This window comes from Dreissena polymorpha, chromosome 10 (genome assembly GCF_020536995.1).
Source record: "Dreissena polymorpha isolate Duluth1 chromosome 10, UMN_Dpol_1.0, whole genome shotgun sequence".
Taxonomy (NCBI): domain Eukaryota; kingdom Metazoa; phylum Mollusca; class Bivalvia; order Myida; family Dreissenidae; genus Dreissena; species Dreissena polymorpha.
The window spans coordinates 50,023,603-50,045,247 of record NC_068364.1 but is presented as its reverse complement, the minus strand read 5'-3'; the positions used below and the strand labels follow the sequence as shown (position 1 = coordinate 50,045,247).

At 36.4% G+C, this 21,645-nt stretch overlaps 2 protein-coding genes across 11 annotated transcripts in view; one reads left to right on the top strand and one right to left on the bottom strand.

Moving 5' to 3' along the window:
- The window catches only part of LOC127848097 (uncharacterized), a 211,175-nt gene that overhangs the window by 126,111 nt on the left and 63,419 nt on the right, over positions 1–21,645 (top strand). For 8 of the 10 annotated variants that reach the window (XM_052380402.1, XM_052380398.1, XM_052380401.1 and 5 more), the window contains exon 1: positions 8,563–9,106. The exons of 1 other annotated variant lie outside the window; for it this stretch is intronic. The gene's annotated coding sequence lies outside the window, so the exon portion shown is untranslated. Of the gene's footprint in view, positions 1–8,561; positions 9,107–21,645 lie in introns of those variants that run through there. One more of the 10 variants, XM_052380403.1, reaches the window with a different exon arrangement.
- On the bottom strand, positions 15,636–20,438 carry LOC127848099 (uncharacterized). The gene is made up of 3 exons (XM_052380405.1): positions 20,290–20,438; positions 17,270–17,534; positions 15,636–16,596 (listed from the first exon to the last, which is right to left on the bottom strand). The coding sequence occupies exons 2-3, from the start codon at positions 17,531–17,533 to the stop codon at positions 15,817–15,819; spliced, it is 1,044 nt and encodes a 347-aa protein (XP_052236365.1). The 5' UTR covers position 17,534; positions 20,290–20,438; the 3' UTR covers positions 15,636–15,816.

The window sequence follows — 21,645 nt, the reverse complement described above, 5'->3', positions numbered from 1 at the left end:
TGCTTTAGTATATTCCTTGCATCTTGTATTTTGGTCCTTTAAAAATAGTTTTAGCTAATGTGGTTATTGGCTTGTCAGCTAACCGATTGAAGGGATGGACTTGTTGAATAAAAACCCTGTTCACAGTGCTCTGTCAATTCTAATACAGATGTACCTAGCTTGTTTTCTTCTTAGCTAACATTAGCACAATGTGCTTACGTAGTGATTTTGTGATGACAATAATTCCCATTGTTAAACATGCATTGCCCGTTATCAAAAATTACACTGTTAAAACACTAGAGAGTATATTTATTTCAAATATTCACGAAACTGTGTCAGAACATTGGTCTAAATAAAAAATACGTCTATTACAAAACTAGGTCCAAAAACTAGATCCCTACGTCAAATGAAAAAAAAAAGTGCATTCTAGAAGTAACATGTTTACCAAATTAACCCCTTGATGGTCTTGTCTTCAACCATGGCATACCAATATTCTCATGGTTTTCCATTGTGGCTCTTTCATGCTTACTACTCAGTTCTGATTCCCGGCTCTTTCATGCTGACTACTCAGTACTGCTTCCCGATATTCTCATGGCTTTCCATTTTGGTTATTTCATGCTCACTACTCAGTACTGATTCCCTGCTTACTACTCAGTACTGATTCCCTGTTAACAACTCAGTACTGATTCCCGGCTCTTTCATGCTTACTACTCAATACTGATTCCCGGCTCTTTCATGCTTACTACTCAGTACTGATTCCCGGCTCTTTCATGCTTACTACTCAGTACTGATTTCCTGCTTACTACTCAGTACTGATTCCCTGCTTTCTACTCAGTACTATTTCCCGGCTCTTCCATGTTTACTACTCAGTTCTGATTCCCGGCTCTTTCAAGCTTACTACTCCGTACTGATTCCCGATATTCTCATGGTTTTCCATAGAGGTTCTTTCATTCTTACTACTCGGTACTGATTCCCGATATTCTCATGGTTTTCCAGTGTGGTTCGTTCATGCTTACTACTCAGTACTGATTCTCTGCTTTTTCATGCTTACTGCTCAGTACTGATTCCCGAAATTCTCATGGTTTTCCAATGTGTCTCTTTCATGCTTACTACTCATTACTGCTTCCCAGCTTACATCTCAGTACTGATTCCCGACTCTTTTATCCTTGCTACTCAGTACTGCTTCCCAAATGAAAAGTCATGCTGGTCGGAAAGTGCAAGTTTTTAAATTGTACATGTTGAATATACATATATATTTATAATAAATAAAATGAACAAATATAATTGCTTAAAACATCAGCCAATACTACAGACACTCAATTAATCTGATAGATTATTAAAATACTATTTATATGATTTAATATATTATAACATTGATTAAAAAATGCATTAAATTTGGAATACCTGATTTCTGTGCGTGTCCCTTGTTTGTATTATTAATGCTTTTTAGCTCGACTATTATATATGAAATATATATAGTGGAGCTATCCTACTCACCCCAGCGTTGGCGTTAGCGTTCGCGTTGGCGTTTGCGTGCAAATGTTAAAGTTTTCGTACTACCCCAAATATTTTCAATGTCCCTTGACATATTGCTTTCATATTTTGCATATTTATTTACCAACATGACCCCAACCTATAAACAAGAGCAGACGACTGTATCAAGCATTTTGACATAATTATTGCCCCTTTTATACTAAGAATATGCATATTTTTGATAAATCTATGTTAAAGTTTGCGCACTACCCCAAATATTTCCTATGTCCCTTGACATATTGCATTTTGCATACTTGTTTACTAACATGACCCCAACCTATAAACAAGAGCAGACAACTGTTTCAAGTATTTTTACAGAATTATGGCCTCTTTTATACTTAGATAATTAAACATTTTGCTTAAATTAATTGCCATAACTTCTTTATTTATGATCAGATTTTATTAATACTTTGACAAAACAACACTTACCTGAATACCACAATGGATTCCACCCAAACAATACCCCACGCCCCAACCCAGAATCCCTGCCTCCCTCCCCTCACCTTCCATCCGCCCCAATTTTTTTTCCTTTTTTTATTTTTGAAAGATTTATAAATGACCCCACCCCACATTATACCCCCTTCTCAACCCCCTACCCCACCCGCCAAAAAAAACAACATTTTTTTTTATTTTTGAAAGATCGTCTAATAAATGCCCACACCCCACATTATACCCCCCTCTCACCCCCCTACCCCCCCGCCCCCCCCCCCCAATTTTTTTGTTTTCCTTTTTTTACTTTTGAAAGATCTTCCATTATAAATTATTGAATATAAACAATTTCTTCATGCTGGCTTATGTTATACTGTCATGCACTCGAATAGTAGAGCGCGCTGTCATCTGAAGGTCTTGTTTATAATTCTGATATGTATAATTTGTGCATAATGTTTTCTTAAATACTCTACACAAATATCTCAGAAACTTGATCATGATCCCTATATGGTGAAACTGATCACAGTGTCCTGTTAGGGTGGACTTGTGCATATTGTCAGGTTTTTCCTTTACAATTTTTCTCAATGCAGATATAACTAATTGTTCTGGCTCATTGATTTGCACATATATTGCCTTTATCTGGAACTCATTCTTAAAATAAACCCATATAATAGAGCATTATTGGGGAGCATTGATAAGTTTTACTTATATTCTTGTTTTTCTTATATGATAAGGACTGTAAGCAATACTTAATTTAGAGTATTGTAGAATCAATTTAATGAATCTATTTTGTTAAATATTATCATTGTTGTGCTTTTACTTTCACTTTCCACATTTGCATTAATATAAATACAGTGATCCCGCGTTTATCCAGATCTCGATAGTCCGGAAATCTCGTGATGCAGACGTAAGTCAAGGGGAACGGATTTATTATGCAATATTTTGCCCCGTTAAGTCCGGAATCTTGGGAATTTGCGACACCGATCTGTGTATTTAGCTGTAATTATGTCTCGTTAATAGGGATGCTTCCCAACATGGGGGCTTAATCGCCCACCCGCCGTATAAACAAAAGCGCAATGACCGAGGCTCGAAGTATTGTCGTTTTAGGCTTAATTGCTATCCCATCGTTTAAACAAAAGCTCGCTCACCGAGGTGTGAAATATTATTGTGTTTAGGCGCTAAAGCTAAAAGGCGTGACTAAACATGATTCGACTCCGACTTAAAACTAAGATTGATGTCGGCATTACACAATGCATCTTAAATGATACAATGATATTCTTAAAGGTCTTTAATGAGCTGAACACGCGACCAATTAAGACGCTGATTACAATCAGACCGTCATCGTGCGTGAAAAGTTGTGCTAGGATTATTTAAGCAATCCGTTTAAAACACATCAAACATTACGTGTCGCTATTTTAATCATTTCGCAGTTTTATATTTTATTGTCATTTGCCTTCAAATGTACAATTTCGGTTACACGTTTTAGTATATATTGTTTTACAAACATTTTATTATACGCCAATTACCATTGGTAATGGGGGCTATATAGGAGTCACTTTGTCGGTCTGTCCGTCTGTCGGTCGGTCTGTCGGTCTGTCCTGAAATTTCATCTGATCTTCACCAAACTTGGTCAGAAGTTGTATCTAGATGATGTGAAGGTCAAGTTTGAATATGGGTCATGCCAGGTAAAAAACTAGGTCACGGTGTTTTAAACTGAAAGTTTGTCCGGACCATAACTATGTTATTTATCGTTAGATTTTAAAATGACTTGGTACTTGTGGCGTGTGAAAAAAGTATGATGATATCTCAAAGGTCAAGGTCACACTTGGTGTTCAAAGGTCAAATGCTTGTCCGGGCCATAACTCTTATGTCATTCATTGTGAGATTTTAAAATCATTTGACACATTTGTTCACCATCATTGGACGGTGTGTTGCGCCAAAGAATTACGTCGATATCTCCAAGGTCAAGGTCACACTTAAAGTTCAAAGGTCAAATATGGCAATAAATGAGCTTGTCCTTGCCATAACTATGTTGTTCATTTTGAGAATTTAAAATCATTTGGCACATTTTATCACCATCATTGTATGGTGTGTCGCGCGAAAGAATTACGTCGATATCTCCAAGGGTAATGTCACACTTTGAGTTCAAAGGTAAAAAATGGCCTTAAATGAGCTTGTCGGGGCCATAACTATGTCGTTCATTGTGAGTTTTTAAAATCTTTTGGCACATTTGCTTACCATCATTGGACGGTGTGTCGCGCGAAAGAATTACGTTGATATCTCCAAGGTCAAGGTCACACTTTGAGTTCAAAGGTAAAAAATAGCCATAAATGAGCTTGGGTCCATAACTATGTCGTTTATTGTGAGTTTTTAAAATCATTTGGCTCTTTTGTTCACCATCATTGGACGGTGTGTCAAGCGAACGAATTACGTCGATATCTCCAAGGTCAAGGTCACACCTTGAGTTCAAAGGTAACAAATGGCCATAAATGAGCTTGTCTGTGCCATAAGTATATAATGTCATTCATTGTGAGATTTTAAAATGACTCTGTACATTAATTTTGTTCACAGTCATTGGCCTGTGTGTCATGTGAAAAAATTCAAGAGTTCAAAGGTCAAAATGGCTATAAATGATAATGGCATAATAATTCTTAAAAATCACCATAAATTAGTTTCTCTTGTTTTGTGAAGACAACATGCAAAATAGTCTGTGTCAATGCGGCACGTGGGGGAATACGTCACATCTGTGACAAAGCTCTACTTCAATTATTGTTTTCAACAAATTAAATGTCTGCGTAACAAGAAAATATCATTTTTGATGCGAAATAAGTCTGTAAATGTACATAAACATAAGGTTTATGTCATAAGGTAAATATTTAACTCTCGAAAAGGCACTGGTTCGATAAACGGTAGATTTGTTTATTAGAAAATTTCTACCAGAACAGACGTGTCTGGATAAACGCGGGGTCACTGTACTACATTATTAAGTGTGTGATGTTTTCTCAGACTTAACAACACCATTTCGAAGTTTAGAGCACAGACGATGCAAATGCTATTGGAAGTTTTAATTGAACAATTTGTATGGTCAAATTACATTGTTGTAATTTAATATTCAACCTCTAAATACTGCACAAGGAAGTTTTTAATACCAAGTCATAACCACACACTTAAACCAGTGCTTGAGAACAGTGAGTGTTCTTCTTTACACGGAAGATTATAGACAGATGGTCTATTGATAGTGAAAAGTGTTTGTTGTTTTGGGATATAACTTTTCAGGGCTATATCTCAGATATGCTACAAGATTTAAACATGAAACTTCATGGTTGTGTAGAAATTAATGGGAAGATGTGCAATGCACAAGAACCATAACCCTGCACTTTTTTAAGAGTTATTGCCCTTTGTTGTTGTTATGTCCCCGGATCGATTGATCGGGGTATATTGTTAATGACCTGTCTGTCTGTCATTCTGTCACTCTGTCATTATGTCACTCTGTCATCCCAAAACTATAATATTGGTCATAACTTTTGCAATATTGAAGATAGCAACTTGATATTTGGCATGCATGTGTATCTCATGGAGCTGCACATTTTGAGAGGTGAAAGGTCAAGGTAAAGGTCATTCTTCAAGATCAAAGGTCAAATATATGGGGACATAGTGTTTCACAAACACATTGTTTGTCATACATATTTTCAAATTAAACTGCGATAGCTTTATTTAATAATTCACTTTTAATTTTACTTAGAATAAAACTATTCACATTTACTTAAATGAGCCATGCTCTGTGAAAAGGGGTTTTAATTCGTGTGCGTAAAGTGTAACCCTGATAAGCCTTTGCAGTCTGCACAGGCTAATCAAAGATGAAACTTGTCATGTTATGGTATGTTTGGTTTACAGAGAGTATCTTCTTTGCAAAAATCTAGTTTAGGTGGAAAGTGTTGTCCCTGATTAGCCTTAGGGAACTGCACAGGCTAATCTGGGACGACACCTTACACACATGCATTAAACCTGCTTTTCACAGAGCACGGCTCATTTAAATTAATTAACAACAATCTGAGTAAAATATATCAAGCGGTTAATACCATTTAAAGCAATATTTGTTTCTGCAAATGCATACCTATCTCACAGAATTGTCCCAGCCACCCATCCGTAAAAATACTTATCTTTGCCGTGGAACCAGTACACTCTCCTCTGTTCTGACATGTGCTATTGTAACATGGATCTTTAACTGAAAGACTTATATAGAAATAATTCCCTAAAATTTGGTGATCTGCAAACAAAAATGCCAATCAAAGAAACTGTTTATGCCCTGGATCGAATGATCAGGGATTTATTGTTTTTGACCTGTCTGTCTGTCTGTCATTGTATGCGTCTGTCTATAATAGTGTTTGTCTGTCATGGTATGATGTGTGTGTCTGTCCCAAAACTTTAACCTTGGTCATAACTTTTGCGATTTTGATGATGGCAACTTGATATGAGGTATGCATGTGTATCTCATGGAGCTGCACATTTTGTGTGGTGAAAGGTCAACATCATCCTTTAAGGCCAAATGTCAAATATATGGCTTGAAAGCCTCGCATTGTTAAGGCTATATCTCATATAGGCTATAAGATTTGGATATGAAACGTTATGGGTGTGTAGATATCAATGAGGAGAATTGCAATCCATTAACACAATAACCCTACACTTATTACTACCTTTTAATTATTACCCTACACTTATTTATTATACTGTATATCAAGGATTTGCACCGATCCATAAACAAAGTTTATCAAATCAATAACTGTGGTTGTTTTGGAAAGATTCAATGTGTCAGTGTTTTTTTTCAAAATCGAGTCCTGTAATCTGATTCATTCAACATGGAAAAACGTATAATCGAAGGTTTCCAAAAAAAAGAATTATTTTTTAGATTTCAATTAAACCAACATGCAGGTAAATATAATACTGGAACACTTGTATCCTCAGTTGTGAAGCATTTATTAGCAAAACAACATCAACACTATTTTCCCAATGTTAGTCTAAATGCCGCTAGTTTAGTCCTAGGATCATGCTACATTGATCATCACTGGCAGATGACCCCTATTGATTTTCAGGTCACTAGGTCAAAGGTCAAGATCACAGTGACTCGAAACAGTAAAATGGTTTCTGGATGATAACTCAAGAATGCTTAGGCCTAGGATCATGAAACTTCATAGGTACATTGATCATGACTGGCAGATGACCCCTTTTGATTTTCAGGTGACTAGGTCAAAGGTCAAGGTCACTTACCTGAAGCAGTAAAATGGTTTCTAACGTATTCACACAATGGCTGCCACTACAACTGACAGCCCATTTGGGGGGCATGCGTGTTTTACAAACAGCCCTTGTTATTTTTTTAGATCTATTGATCAATTATCATACTGTGTATTTTAGAATGTTTATATGATATTAATATTTAATTATTTTGTAAATTAAATTTGTATCAGGATATTGTATTCCTTGCCCAATAAGAATTAGATAGTCTGACAGCATATTCATGTGTTGATGATTGCATATAATTTTGATTTATCTTTAATGGTTCAAATAAAGCAATTGTCATCATACTTGCTATACTTTAACAAGTCTAAAAAGAGAGATGTTGATGTTATTTGTACTAATTTTTTATGCCCACAGTAGGGTGGCATATAGCTGTTAATTGCCCGTCAGTCTGTATGTCTGTCTGTCAGTCTGTCTGAAAACTTTTAACATTGCCCACAACTTTTGCAATTTTGAAGATAGCAACTTGATATTTGGTATGCATGTGTATCTCATAGAGCTGCACATTTTGATTGGTGAAAGTCAAGGTCAAAGTCATCTTCAAGGCCAAAAATCAAATATATTGCTATAAAGTGGCGCCATAGGGGGCATTGTGTTTCTGACAAACACATCTTTTGTTATCTCTAAAACATTCATAGACAGTGCTCACACATCTCGACATTTGCTTGGGATCCCCATTTTTGCAGACAACATCCCTCAAAATTGTTGACCCCAGTCATGGGTACACCAATATTTCATATGAACTCTGCCCTAGGTCAAAAGTCAAGGTCATTGTACTAGACAAAATGAAAACACTTTCTCCACAACAATTAGATTTTCTTATTATTGGGTAGAAGTTACAAGCATGGCTTGAAAGAGTATAAAGTGCAAGAACCAGGCCCCTAGGTCCAAGGTTAAGGTCACTGTTCAAGGTCATATGTAAAATATATGAAACCAATCCATAAAACGTTGTTCTTTAAAGAGACCTTCTAAAAGATGTGTGCATGTATTGAAATTTGTCATTAAATGCTTTATATTGATAAATGTAAATATTGGATCTAAAAAGCTCTAAGAAAAAAAAGTTCAAACGTCATAACATAGCCCATCTGGAACTAGTTTTAAATAAAATGTACCATTCTTATTAACCTGGCAGTAATTTGTACTTTATGTTTCGAAACAATCTTCATTGTAGACTTCTATGCTTTAAGTCAGTTTAAATGAGCAGTTTATGCAATGCACTTCTTACAATTTCATTCCAGTAGGTTTAAAGTAAAGTGACACTCACTGTACATGTTCTCACGTGACAGTTTACATCGTGACGTAGTGAGGCTGGTCACTAGTCCCACAAAACTGTGTCGCAAAGAGCTTTTAGGGTTATACGTTAAACAATGTTTTACAAGTTCACATGCAATTTTCATGTTAAAAGTGTTAAATGTTGATCAAATGTTAATAGTATATAATATATATGTATGTATATTATGTTTCTATACTGATGCAGGTTTGTTTGTAATTATAGTGTCAGAAAGTGACTTTGTTAAAACCAGTTAATTTATAAAATGGCAACAAGTTCTCAGTCTTCAGTTGAGCTGGGTTCGCATGAAGTGAAGGACTATATTTGTAATGCCTGTGAAGACCAGAATAATGTTGCGACAAGTGCTGATTTCTATTGTAAACAGTGTGAACGGTTTTATTGTGGAAACTGTATTGATCCACATGGTAAAGCCTTGGCTAAACATACTACATTTGGAAGGGTCGAAATAGATAAATGGCCAGTTTCAAAAAAGGTGGTGGATTTTCTACAAACTTGTGATGTTCATAAGGACCATAAAATTGACCAATTCTGCAACCTGCACAAACAGCTGTGCTGCCCACAGTGTGTATCTGATCAACACAGGTATGTAACTCTTCAGTTGTTCAGTAATTATTACAATATGATTAAAAAAATATTATTTACATAAAGTTAGGCTTTTAAACCCATACTCATCACGATGTAAATCCAATGAAAAAGTCGTTATTTCAAAGTTCATGTTCATTTTCAAACCCACTCACGGGTCTTTAAATTAAGAATTATTATATATGCTTATATAGGGAGATATATTTTAATGTTGAAACTCATCATTTCAAACAGCAAAAAAAATGCGAGAAGTATTGATGACTGAAACATTTTTCTGTGAAATGATGTTTTTAAGCCCCCCTTCGAAAAAGAGGAGGTATATTGCTTTGCACATGTCCGTCTGTCGGTTGGTCTGTCGGTTTTTCGGTCGGTCCGTCCACCAGGTGGTTTCCGGATGATATCTCAAGAACGCTTGGGCCTAGGATCATGAAACTTCATAGGTACATTGATCATGACTCCCAGATGACCCCTATCGATTTTGAGGTCACTAGGTCAAAGGTCAAGGTCACGGTGACCTGAAATAGTAAAATAGTTTTTGGATGATAACTTAAGAACGCATACATGGCCAACAGGGCGAACTCTGAACAATATAACTAAAGCAACTGGTCTGTAATCCTAAATCTATAATTATCAGTCCAATGAAACATCATCATTTGAGTAAAATAAAGTGGATCAGTAAAAATATTATCAGAATATGAGATTTTTTTGTAAATTAAATATTGTGTTAATGTTTAATTTTGTTGATTACTATCAATATAAGCAGGACAGGGGAGGTAATACCCTATTATATCTTTCGATATATACAGGGGAAACAAATGCAATAAGTTTAAATTTCATGTTTAATAAATAGAGGATATTTGTTCATGTCAGTGTGAGATCATTTGTTATTTTTTTCATTGTCCCTTGACATATTGCTTTTATATTTTGCATACTTGTTTTCCAACATCACCCCAACCTTTATCCCCCCCCCCCCCCCAACCTCACCCCCCCATTTTTTTTATAAACATCTAATAAATTACCACACCCCACATTATACATCCCTCCTCACCCCCACCCCCCCTTCCCCCCTGCTCCCCCCCCCATTTTTTTTTTTAACTTCTAATAAATTACCACACCCCACATTATACCCCCCTCTCACTCCTCCCCAACCCCACCCCCCCCCCCATTTTTTTAAAACAACGTATAGATTACCACACCACACATAATACCCCCTTCTCACCCCCCTACCCCGACCCCCCCCCCCCAATATTTTTTTTTTTAAACATCTTATAAATAACCACACCCACATTATACCTCCCTCTCACCCCCACCCCCCTACCCCCCACCACCACCCCCATTTTTTTTTAATCTAATAATTAACCACACCCCATATATATACCCCCCCTCTCACCCCCAAACCCCCTCCCCCCCCACCCCCTCCCAATTTTTTTAAATATCTTATAAATTACCCCACCCCACATTTTACCACCCTCTCACCCCCCCAACCCCCCTCCCCCCGCCAACGCCCCAAAAAAAGTGTTGTTTTTTTTAACATCTAATAAATTACCACACCCCACATTATACCCCCCTCTCACCCCCAACCCCCCTCCCCCCACAACCCCCCCAAAAAATAATTTTTTTTTTAAAACATCTTATAAATTACCACAGCCCACTTTATACCCCCCCCCCTCTCACCCCCCCCCCCCCTACCCCCCACCTCCCCCCAAAAATAATGTTTTTTTATTTTTTTAAACATCTAATTAATTACCACACCTCACATTATACACCCTCTCACCCCATGCCCCTACCCGCCACCCCCCCCCCCCAATTTTTTTTTTCAAACATCTAATAAATTTCCACACCCCACATTATACCCCACTCCCACTCCCCCCCTACTCCCCCCCACCCCCCACCCCCCCCCCCCCCCGAAAAAAAAAGCAATTTCTCCTTTTATCACAATTATTTCTACCCTACCTGATCATTTCCTTCATATTCCATTACAATTTAATTGTCGTCTTTAACCTCTTTCAAATTGAGAATGTCCAAAATGTGTCGATTGGCAAAGGGTTAAGGCATTTTGATTCCTATGGGTCTCGGGAATCTGTTTCAAATCAAATGCGCAGATTTGATCTTCAGCATCGAAAAATATGTGAAATAGAAATATAAAATCGACAATATCTGTTGGAGAGATAAATGTACCTATGTTATAAGCAAAGGACCTGTGCAACAATTCCCGGGCTTTTTAGTCTGTTTAGTTAACACGGTTGTAACTTTTTCCATACATTAACAAGCTCACCCTTCCAACTTTTAAGCGCCCAGTGGGACGAGGGATAGAAAGAGAAAGTCACATGCTTAAGTACATTTCAACCCATGCGCATTGCACGTTTTTTTCGCATAAAAAAAAACAGTGGAGCGATACAGGGCCATCATGGCCCTCTTGTCTAAGAAACATGCAAAGCCTCTGTCTATTGAGATTACTTTGTCTTCTTAGATGGCTTGCTGAACCTAATATTTAGTCCATAATTAATCACTTGTTCACGCATGTGTATACACATATTAGCAATAACAATAAAAGTTATAGCATTTATCAGATTAGAAATACAATTACATACAATTTAAATACAGTTTAATTGCAATTTAATTACACACTGATGAAATATGCACAGGAGCAAAATAACAAAAACTGTCTGGGGATAAAATAAAGTAACTACAAAAATCAAGTAAATATTCTTGTGTGTACACGATTTTAGAAATTAGAATCACAGATTACAAGTTCCATATCATTGCAATGAATCTTAAACCTTTCATGTCAGGGTTAATAGTAGTCTGATTAAACAGTTTGAATTTATATGCAAATACTAATATACACAAAATCTTTTATTATATTTTCTATTTAACCATACCTTTTATTTAACCCTTTCCCACTAAAAGAAAAGTGAACATTGCTATTTGTAATCAAAGTACTGACAGTACTGGTGTGACGATGCTTTTGAGAGGATGGATATAAAAGCATCAAGTTAAGTTTATCTACATCACCACAATCACCACAATTGTGTATGTTGGTACGAAAAAAAAATTTGGTACAAAAATTTTGCGAAAAAAAATTGGGTATGAAAACAAATTTGGGTACGAAAAAATATTTGGGAACAAAACAATTGGGACCGAAAAAAATTTGGGTACGAACTAAAAATTGGGGATGAAAAAAAAATTGGGTACGAAAAAAAAAATTGGGTACAAAAAATTTTAGGTACGGAAAAAAAATTGGGGGAACGGGAAAGTAGTACCTGTGGGGAACTTGACCCACACTCGCACATTTTCGGCCCTTTCCGTCAAACATCAGATAAGTTCCTCAAAGGCAATAGTATGAATACACATTTCGGAAGCGGTAATGCGGTCCTACCTACGCGCGTCAAAATGTAAGCGAAATATGTACACAAGTCTGTCAGGAATGATTGAATTAACAAAGAAAATCGTGTATTGATGTAAGTTTTTTGAAGAAATGTGTAGAAAATATATTAAACAAGAGCTGTGTTTGTGAAACACAATGCCCCCTGCTGCGCAGCTTTGAAGCCATATATTTTACCTTTGACCTTGAAGGATGACCTTGACCTTTCACCACTCAAAATGTGCAGCTCCATGACATACACATGCATGCCGAATATGGAGTTGCTATCTTCAATATTGCAAAATTTGACCTTTGACCTTGACCTTGAAGGATGAGCTTGACCTTTCACCAATCAATATGTGCAGCTCTATGAGATACGCATGCACGCCAATATTGAAAAAGTTATGGCCAATGTTAAAGTTTTTGGACAGACAGACAGACGCTTTATATTTGACATTTGACCTTGAAGGATGACCTTCACCTTTACCTTTCACAACTGAAAATGTGCAGCTCTATGAGATGCACATGTATGCCAAATATCAAGTTGCTATGTTCAATATTAAAAAAGTTTTGGCCATTAAAGTTTTCGGACGGACGGACAGACTGACACACTGACTGACAGTTCAACTGATATAGGCCACCCTACCGGGGGCATAAAAAGCAATGGCGATATTTTTCTCAGCCACATAATTGTTAATAGTTTGATATCACAAAATGAAAGTGAAAGTAGAACTGTCAAAAATTACAACCTGTCAACGTGTTGTTTTTGCTGGCACGAGAGGGTGATTACACTCAATGTGTTCACATTTTGACCATAGGCTTTGTCAATGACCTTTATAGTAGTAGTGGAGTGTATGTCACCAGTACTACTACATGAATAATACATCAATCAGGTCAATGTGTTGGCTGCATATTACAACAATCAGGTCAATGTGTTGGCTGTATAATACAGCAATCAGATCAATTTGTTGGCTGCATAGTAAAACATTCAGGTCAATGTGTTTGCTGCATAATATAACAATCAGGACAATGTGTTCTTTGCATTATAACACTATTCACCCCACCTACCCATCACTTCCACCCACTACCACCACCCACCACTGCCACTCACCGCTACCACCACCACCCACCATAACCGCCATGCACCCACCACCACCACCCACCACTAACCACCACCCACCACCACCAACCATCACCACCACCACAGCCATCACCAACCACTAGTGCTGCAACAATATACCGGTATATCGGTATATATCGCAATACGCAATCCGCATATTGTATTGCGATACGATTTTTATCATACCGGTACGAAAATTTTACAAAAAATCTTTCACAATTTGTCAAGAAAAGCCATCCAAAATAGTGATAACAAGGTAAACAAAACTAAGCAGTGTAAATATTTTTTTTCGTAAAAATAGCATTCTGAAAAGTATATTATATGGAGTAACGTTGTTACATCGGAGCATTTGTTTGATGCTTTTGAACAGATTTTCGTTGAATTAATTGCGCACAGCTGTAAATGTTTCGTTCGATTTTGAATTGAGCATTATTAAATATGTAATCCAAAGGACATGGTTCACTAACCACCAAAAAACGCCCAACCTCAGCTTTTCCCAATATTTATGCTGTAATTATTGCAATGTGTCTATTTTTTTAAAATGACGTTCGTTTTGCATTATACTTAACTACGACGTCAAAATTGGCGAATAAACAACCCCTAGTTAACACAACGAAATGGCGCTCATTTATGACGTCATTTAACATGCCGTTATTGCGCTGAATTACGTTTGCGCTTATGTTACATTTTCCACTGTCAAAACATTGTCTAGATCGATCCATATCGGATTTTGTTTAAAGATGTTTTGGTAAATAAGGCTAATTATAGATTTCCATTTCATTATAGGGTACACTTCTCGTATATTTTGTCAATTTCTTTCGATAAGAAGAATTAAGCGAGTAGAGTAAACAGTCAACTTGTGTATTTAAGAAAAATCGGTATTTACATGCGTCCCAATTTCCGGTCAAATATATTTGAAGGTGTAAGTCTCTTTCATTGATTATCATGAAAATAAAGCCTTTTTCATTTAAAATATTTATGGAGAGTTACTAGATAAATATAATATTATTATACTTAGTTGTGGCGTGACACTCTAGTGCATTCAGTTACAGCGAACGTTCGTGAACGTTCTGCTAATGAATGCTCGGTTCGCCGCGAACCGAAGCGAACCCTCTTGGGAGGTAGTTCGCTAGCGAAACCAAAGTCTAGTGCGTTCAGTTACGCTCGAGTGGTCATTGTCAGATCGGGTACTACTTACATGTACCTCGGGTACTCTTAAGTATACTTACATGTACCCCGGGTACGGTAAATATACTTAATCGTACCCGGTCGATATTAGACTAACCCGATTTGTATTCCAGTCCAAAATCCGATGTCGTTAAAACGCTATTGATAATCTTAAACAAACTTCTGTTTATAAAAACTGCATCAACATGCTTTTTGGGTACGAGTTTCAATAACATAAAGGCCATTTTACAGAAAATTAACATAAATGTAAATATAATTAATTAAAAAAAATAGCCGACAACGACCGATTAAGCGTTGAATTTCCCGGGTACGTTTAAGTACATATATTAACCGTACCCGGGGTACATGTAAGTATAATTAAGAGTACCCGGGGTACATGTAAGTAGTACCCGAGCCGACAATGACCAATCCAGCTTCAGTTACAGCGAATGTTCGCTATATTTCGCGAACCGAAGCGAACCCTTTCGGGAGGTAGATCGATAGCGAAACCAATCGTTCAATAAGACCGAATCGAAAACGAACGATGATTGGCAAACGTTCGTTGTAACTGAATGCACTAGAGTTGTGACGGTAAACCTCGTAGATTTGTCAATTCTCCCAACCCCTGATTGATAACATTCATTTCATAATTCAGTAGCATACTATTATCTATATTTTATGTTACAACGGACTTCGTCTCCATTTACACGCTAGAGTGAAAAAGAAGACAGTTCATAGCTATTAGCGTAAACGAGAATGATCAGAAATATAAACAATTAATAAGGAAAAGGAAACAAAAGCAACCCTTCATCTGTTTGATGAATTATATAGATCTTAACATATGTTAAGTAACTAATTATCTAAATGTTAAACCAGTAACATATTGTTTGCTCATAACATTTTTGTTAACATGACTATGCATACATTTTGATTAAAAGCATGTATCCATGCACATCATTTCCAATTATAGCAGGTCCCAATTGAAAATGACGTTATTGTCAAAATGAGCAATTTCCACTTATGTCTCAAGGTATCCCAGTGCTAACACAAAGCCAATGCTTAAAAACTTGTATATGAAACGTGCATGGAGACCCTGGTAGAATGAAATATAATCAGTCTAAAAAACTTCGCTATCACTCTCGCTAAAACTTGAATCATCAATACGAATTGCAGAAGCGTCAGACAGGTACTTTCCCCAGTCTCGAACCCCCAAACTTTCCTTTTGCTGATATCTACCGGCAGACAAGAACCAGACCAGTCAGCTGCAATGTGTGAACACATTCCAACCACTCGCGATCCAGTCTTGCATTGGCAGTACCATGATTCGACCATATCCTCACTGTGACGTATCCACAGCATGTACCTTCTGCTAGATGTATGGCGACTTTGCAATTTTGCAGAAATCAATCTTTGCTCGTGAACATGCACTTTAATGTCACAATTTCCAGTTGTATGCTCTTGCATGTAGCTGGAACTCAAACGCAATTGGTAAACACCAAGTGTTAGTTCACTTAGCTGTTCATCACTTAAACGCGGAAATCCCTGTACTTCACAATCTTCAATAGGCCGCCAAATTGTCTTTTTCCTAGCAAGACCTTTCTCTTCTACTAACATTTTCAGCTCGTTTTCTTTTTCATTTTGTTGCAGCATCTTTTTGGCAATCAATTCATCTTGTTCGACTTGGTCTGGGGAACTTAGAGGGGGGAAGTATTTGTTTGAGATAGCGCAAACAATTCTAACAAAGTCACCAATAAATGGCAGCTGGCTATTTGGCATCACATGATCTAGATATTTGAATCTCTTGATTCTAGCGTTTGCCGATTCGACCACCCATCTGATCTGTGAAATGATAATGAAAGATTATTATAAAAATGGCAATCTATGCGTTTTGCAAGTTTGGGTTAGTGACTTGTCGGGATTGTAAGGTTTATCAAAAGAAAATCATAAATAAAGAAAACGACTTATCATTATACACATTAAAACTTGAACTATCACAAAATGTGATTAATACTCATTTATGGTGTCTTGTAAGGCAATCCATTTTAAAATGCATCCAACAAACAAAATGTCAGGCGGATGCACGATATTGAATTGTATATAAGTATGACATTTTATTGGATTCTGTTGACGCCTCACTTAGATATACAAAAACAAAAGTGTGTCTACAGATGACGGATATGCAGACAGACAGACATACAGACGAACATATATAAATCCAAATAAGCCTCATGTCCTCCGCATTTGAGCATATTTTGTATAGAAAAAAATACGTATCTTCAGCTTGTTACAATTGTTCATCGTCGGACACCACCGGTCTATTCATTACGTTACTCTCCATTCCTAAGTGATGTTTGAGCGGAGCGTAATCAGCAGCCGTGGGTATCCGACGATTAACAATTGTAACAAGCTGAAGATACGTATTTTTTTTTAAAGACTGCATAGGATTTAAGATTCCTTTACATACTATTTTACAGATGTAAAAGCACTGTAAATAGATCTAAGGGCTACTTACTGATAATGGGCTAAATGGCTGTCTGGATGTAGATGGTTGGGGTTGGTAGTCCGGATCATTGCTGATGTTGTCTGAACATTGCCTAGGCTTTGGGGCATTCTTGTAGCTTTTGACTCGACATTGAAAACAAATGACATCACTGTCTGTTGGATCTACAGCAGGAAAGACCCTTCGTAGATAGTTTTTAACAGTGTCAGTCAATGGACGACGATCTTTTGGTTTTGCACGCTTATTACAGCAAATGCATTTGTAGGCTTTCACCATCCTGAAATTAAAATAAGATTTAGAAACAAAATCTACGCGGGTACGATCTCGGATAGCCTGGACGTAGAGCAAATGAATGTGAGTATCTTATCCATTGCGCCACGGTGATCAATAAGAGTGGTAAGTATACAGTATAGTTAAAGTTAACTTATGAGTAAAATTAGATTTCTCAGCTAATAAAAAGAGTACATTTTCAGCTTCAATAACACACAATTTATCTCGCAAAGAAATTGCAATTATGAATAGTTTAATAACATATTTATTGTCATGTTTACAACATCTTCCAAAATGAGCAGATTTGAATGTTAAAATCAGCACTTTTTCGCTTTAAATCGCCGAGACTGTACCGAAACCATATCCGTGTGCTTGTGATTTTCGTTCGTCTACTATAATAGGCAGATTATTTTACTTTACAATATTTTTTAACCACAAACTGCTGTTGCTGACACTCAAACACTATTTAAATTATTGTTTTCGTACATTTAAAATCGGCACTTTTTGTTGTATACAGATATCTGAATTGCTTGCAAAATGTACCTAGTAAACATTTCAAAGAAATAGCAGAAAATCTCAGTTAACATTAAATACTAATTGTTTGGATTTTCTCCCTTGAAAAAGGATATTATCGTTTGATCAAAAATCTTAAAATATAGATCTACGTGTTTATTAATAGATCTTTGTTTGCACCGATATTGGAAAACACATTTTATCCCACTTTTACAGTGAAATCGGTTGATTAAAGCCCCGTTGATTAAATTTCATCTATAATCAACGGCAAGGCTATAATCAATGGCACGAAATGACGTCATCAACTGCCGAACCGGGACTACTTTTTCCCACGCACATTGTCACCTGTATTTGCCAAGTGCATCAATAATAAAAACAATCTCAAATGTGTGTCAATCTTAATGACTTTAAAACAAAGGAAAGTAGCAAAAAACGAGTTTTTTGGCATTTATTGTCATTAAAACCTAGTATTAGGTAAATTTAACACTATGCAAATAGGTTCTGTTGTTGTTGCTCCCCTTTGAAGAAGTCAGTTCGAGTTGCTCCCCTTTGACCGTAGAAAACAATTGTCTGGACCAAGAAATCCTGTGTTCATTTACAAGCTGTACTCGGATATGCGTCCATCTGATTTTTCTTCAAAGCATCTTTTCTACCTGGCAATACGCACAAATTACACTGCATCGCGGTGATTTTTGCGTCAACAATTGGGTGTCAACAAGTTAGGTCAGATGCTGAAGGCCATGGCAAAAGACGCCGGCTTTCTCAAGCACAAGAGAATAACGAACCACTCAGTTCGCAAATTACTGGTCCAAAAACTTCGAAATGCAAACATTCCAGCCACTGAAACCATGGCCATAACAGGGCACAAAAATGTCCAGTCCATAACCAATTATTCCAACATATCTGTTGAACAGCAGCAACAGTGATCATTCTTGCTCAGTCCAGTAAATGTAACAATCCAACAGATTCCTCTTGTTCACTTTCATGCACCGAAACTATGGCCGAAATGCAGCCTAGACAACCACTGTCTACCGTCGAACAAGTTGATCTTGATGTTCGCCCCACCCAGTCACTTCACGAGCAAATGTCTTTCTCTAGTTCGAACAACTTTGCCTCACAATTCTTTGGTGCCACTTTCAACATTCAAAATGTTAATGTATATAATTAGCTTAAATCCAAGTAATCTTTGTTATTTCGTCACGAATAACCACATATTATAACAAAGAAGCAAATATTGTGCACCTCGTGATCGACTCGATAGTTTGATATCGAAAGTGAATTGTGTGTGGTGTTAGGCTACGTTGTAAACAAATGTAGTTCCTTGTATATAACAACTTAATGTCATATTGATATCATAAAACTTAAAGATTTGCAATTCAATATGATTAAAATTGTAATTAATAACGCTCGACACTTTGTTACAGAACGATATTCTGATTTAAAAAAATGATTATTTGATCAGCGGTTATTTTTGGAACGCGGAGTAATACACTGACCTTGGTTACACTACAGTCATTATCAAAGTACGACAAACACTCATGAAAACTTATTTTGTTTAAATAAAAAAAGTTTACTGAATAAAAAGTGGGATAAATAGAATAATAGGTTAGTGTTGATTATAGATCAGGTATATCATGCTCGGCACGAAAACGAAAAAGCACTCGCCAAGGCTTGTGCTTTTTGTTTTCTAAGCCTCGCATGATAAACCTGATCTATAATCAACACTAACCTATTATTCTCTATAAACTTTATTTACACACACATAAGACGACATATTCCACTATCAAATTAATGTATTTACGTTATCTTAACGTGTTCAGGAATGTTTCATATTAACTTTAATTTGTTTCCAATAACTCAATTTTTATAAATGTCCGGTACATACATGTACTTCTGTACAGTGGAAAATTACCTCCCTTTAATGGCCCCAAATTCGGTCCTCGTAAAAATGCATGCGCATATCACACAATGTTTTGTTTGCACTTGCTTGTAAATAAAGAACCCAGAATGTATCAATAACTTTAAAAAAAATATTTCGTATTATTAAGAAAGTTATTAAACAAAGCCCGTTATTACGTCCGAGCACTACTCGCTAACCAGTATATATCTACTTTAACAGTGACATCGTTCGTAATCGCGCGAATGGATTATGACAAACGATATAGTAAGCCATAATTATGGACCATGAAATTGGTAAACCATCATTTTTTTAATAGAAAAAATAATTGTTTATCTAAATGCCAACTTACCTTTAAGATATCGGGTAAATCCGACTTTGGAAAACGCGTCGTCTGCACTTTGTTTACATTGGATACCGACGCTATTCGTACCCAGTTATTTTCGAATGACGCGTACACAAAATCGTTTCTTATGGCCTCTTTTTTTAACACCAACATTGATAAGATCATTATTTTGCCATTTCAGACTTAAAACGTCTAATAAATTTTGGTAATAAGTGGTATTTTAAGCAGTGTTTTTTTCGGCGTAAGCTGCATAAGCCAGCTTTTCACCCTGACTTGACCTTTGTAAGTGTCCAATAAAATTCCAATAAAATTTCCCGCGGCTAGGTACGAATGAATACACTTCATTTATTCCATTGGCTGATTTGAGTATACAACCAGAACATTGGAAACATATCCGCGTCTTTGTAACACTGTTTTACTGTATGAAACAATTTTATCTCGAATGAAAAGGCTTAATAGATAGAACAGTTTTACACTCAATTCTCGACATCAATACAGTTTGTGCGTACACCTTTTATTTTCAGAGTATTACCAGCGCAAGAGCGTTTATACTTAAAAGGCTATGTTCTCATATTTAGTACTTACTTCCTTATTCCTGTCAACATGTTAACATGTAAAAGTATAAAGAGCAATGGAAGCGAGGCCTCACTTTAAAGCATTGCATTTCAACCCGCGAGGTATATCGGGTCAATTCGCGGACATTCAGAGTTTATATACAGGTCATCACCGGAGTTGGCGGCCAGTAAAATAATCGTTATATAATAAAGATGCTATCCGTGAACTAGGTGACCTGGAATTTTCTTTAGACCAGAAATATGTTAAATGAAGATATTCAGCAATATAATTATGGTATGTAAATAATAGATTCTTAATGTGTTTTCAACAATACAATGATAAATATTATTGTTGATAAATTTAACAATAATTATTCGTCCATATTGCTTAATGTACTGAAGTGATATTATGAGCATGTAACAGTTTATAGGTGTCTATCGCAACCGTTGATTATTTTTGATGTTTCTACTTCATATACACTTATATTAATTAATGCAGCATCATCATACTAAAACAATATACCAGAAAGAGAAAAATAATGCATTTGAATATCAACCGTACTTTCGTTTGACAACTGATCATGCGTTTACGAGTTGAACCTAAATTTAGTTTTAGTGCAGATTTGTTCATACGACACAAAGACACGAAATTGTTTTACGGATCATTTCAGCTTACAGGACTGGGTCGGTCACGTAAGAATATCGAATATAAAATATATTTTTATAAACAACTGGTAGCAAGGTGAGTTGCAGATAATTAATCAGTAACCACATTTTAACTAACTATTTTGACCTGTTAATTCTTTTC

Bases quoted from the DNA above. Each gene is read 5' to 3' on its own strand.
- LOC127848099 (XM_052380405.1), bottom strand. From the start codon at position 17,533: ATGGTGAAAGCCTACAAATGCATTTGCTGTAATAAGCGTGCAAAACCA. The intron at 16,597-17,269 runs GTAAGTAGCCCT...ATCATTTCACAG, and splicing joins AGCCATTTAGCCCATTATCA to ATCAGATGGGTGGTCGAATC.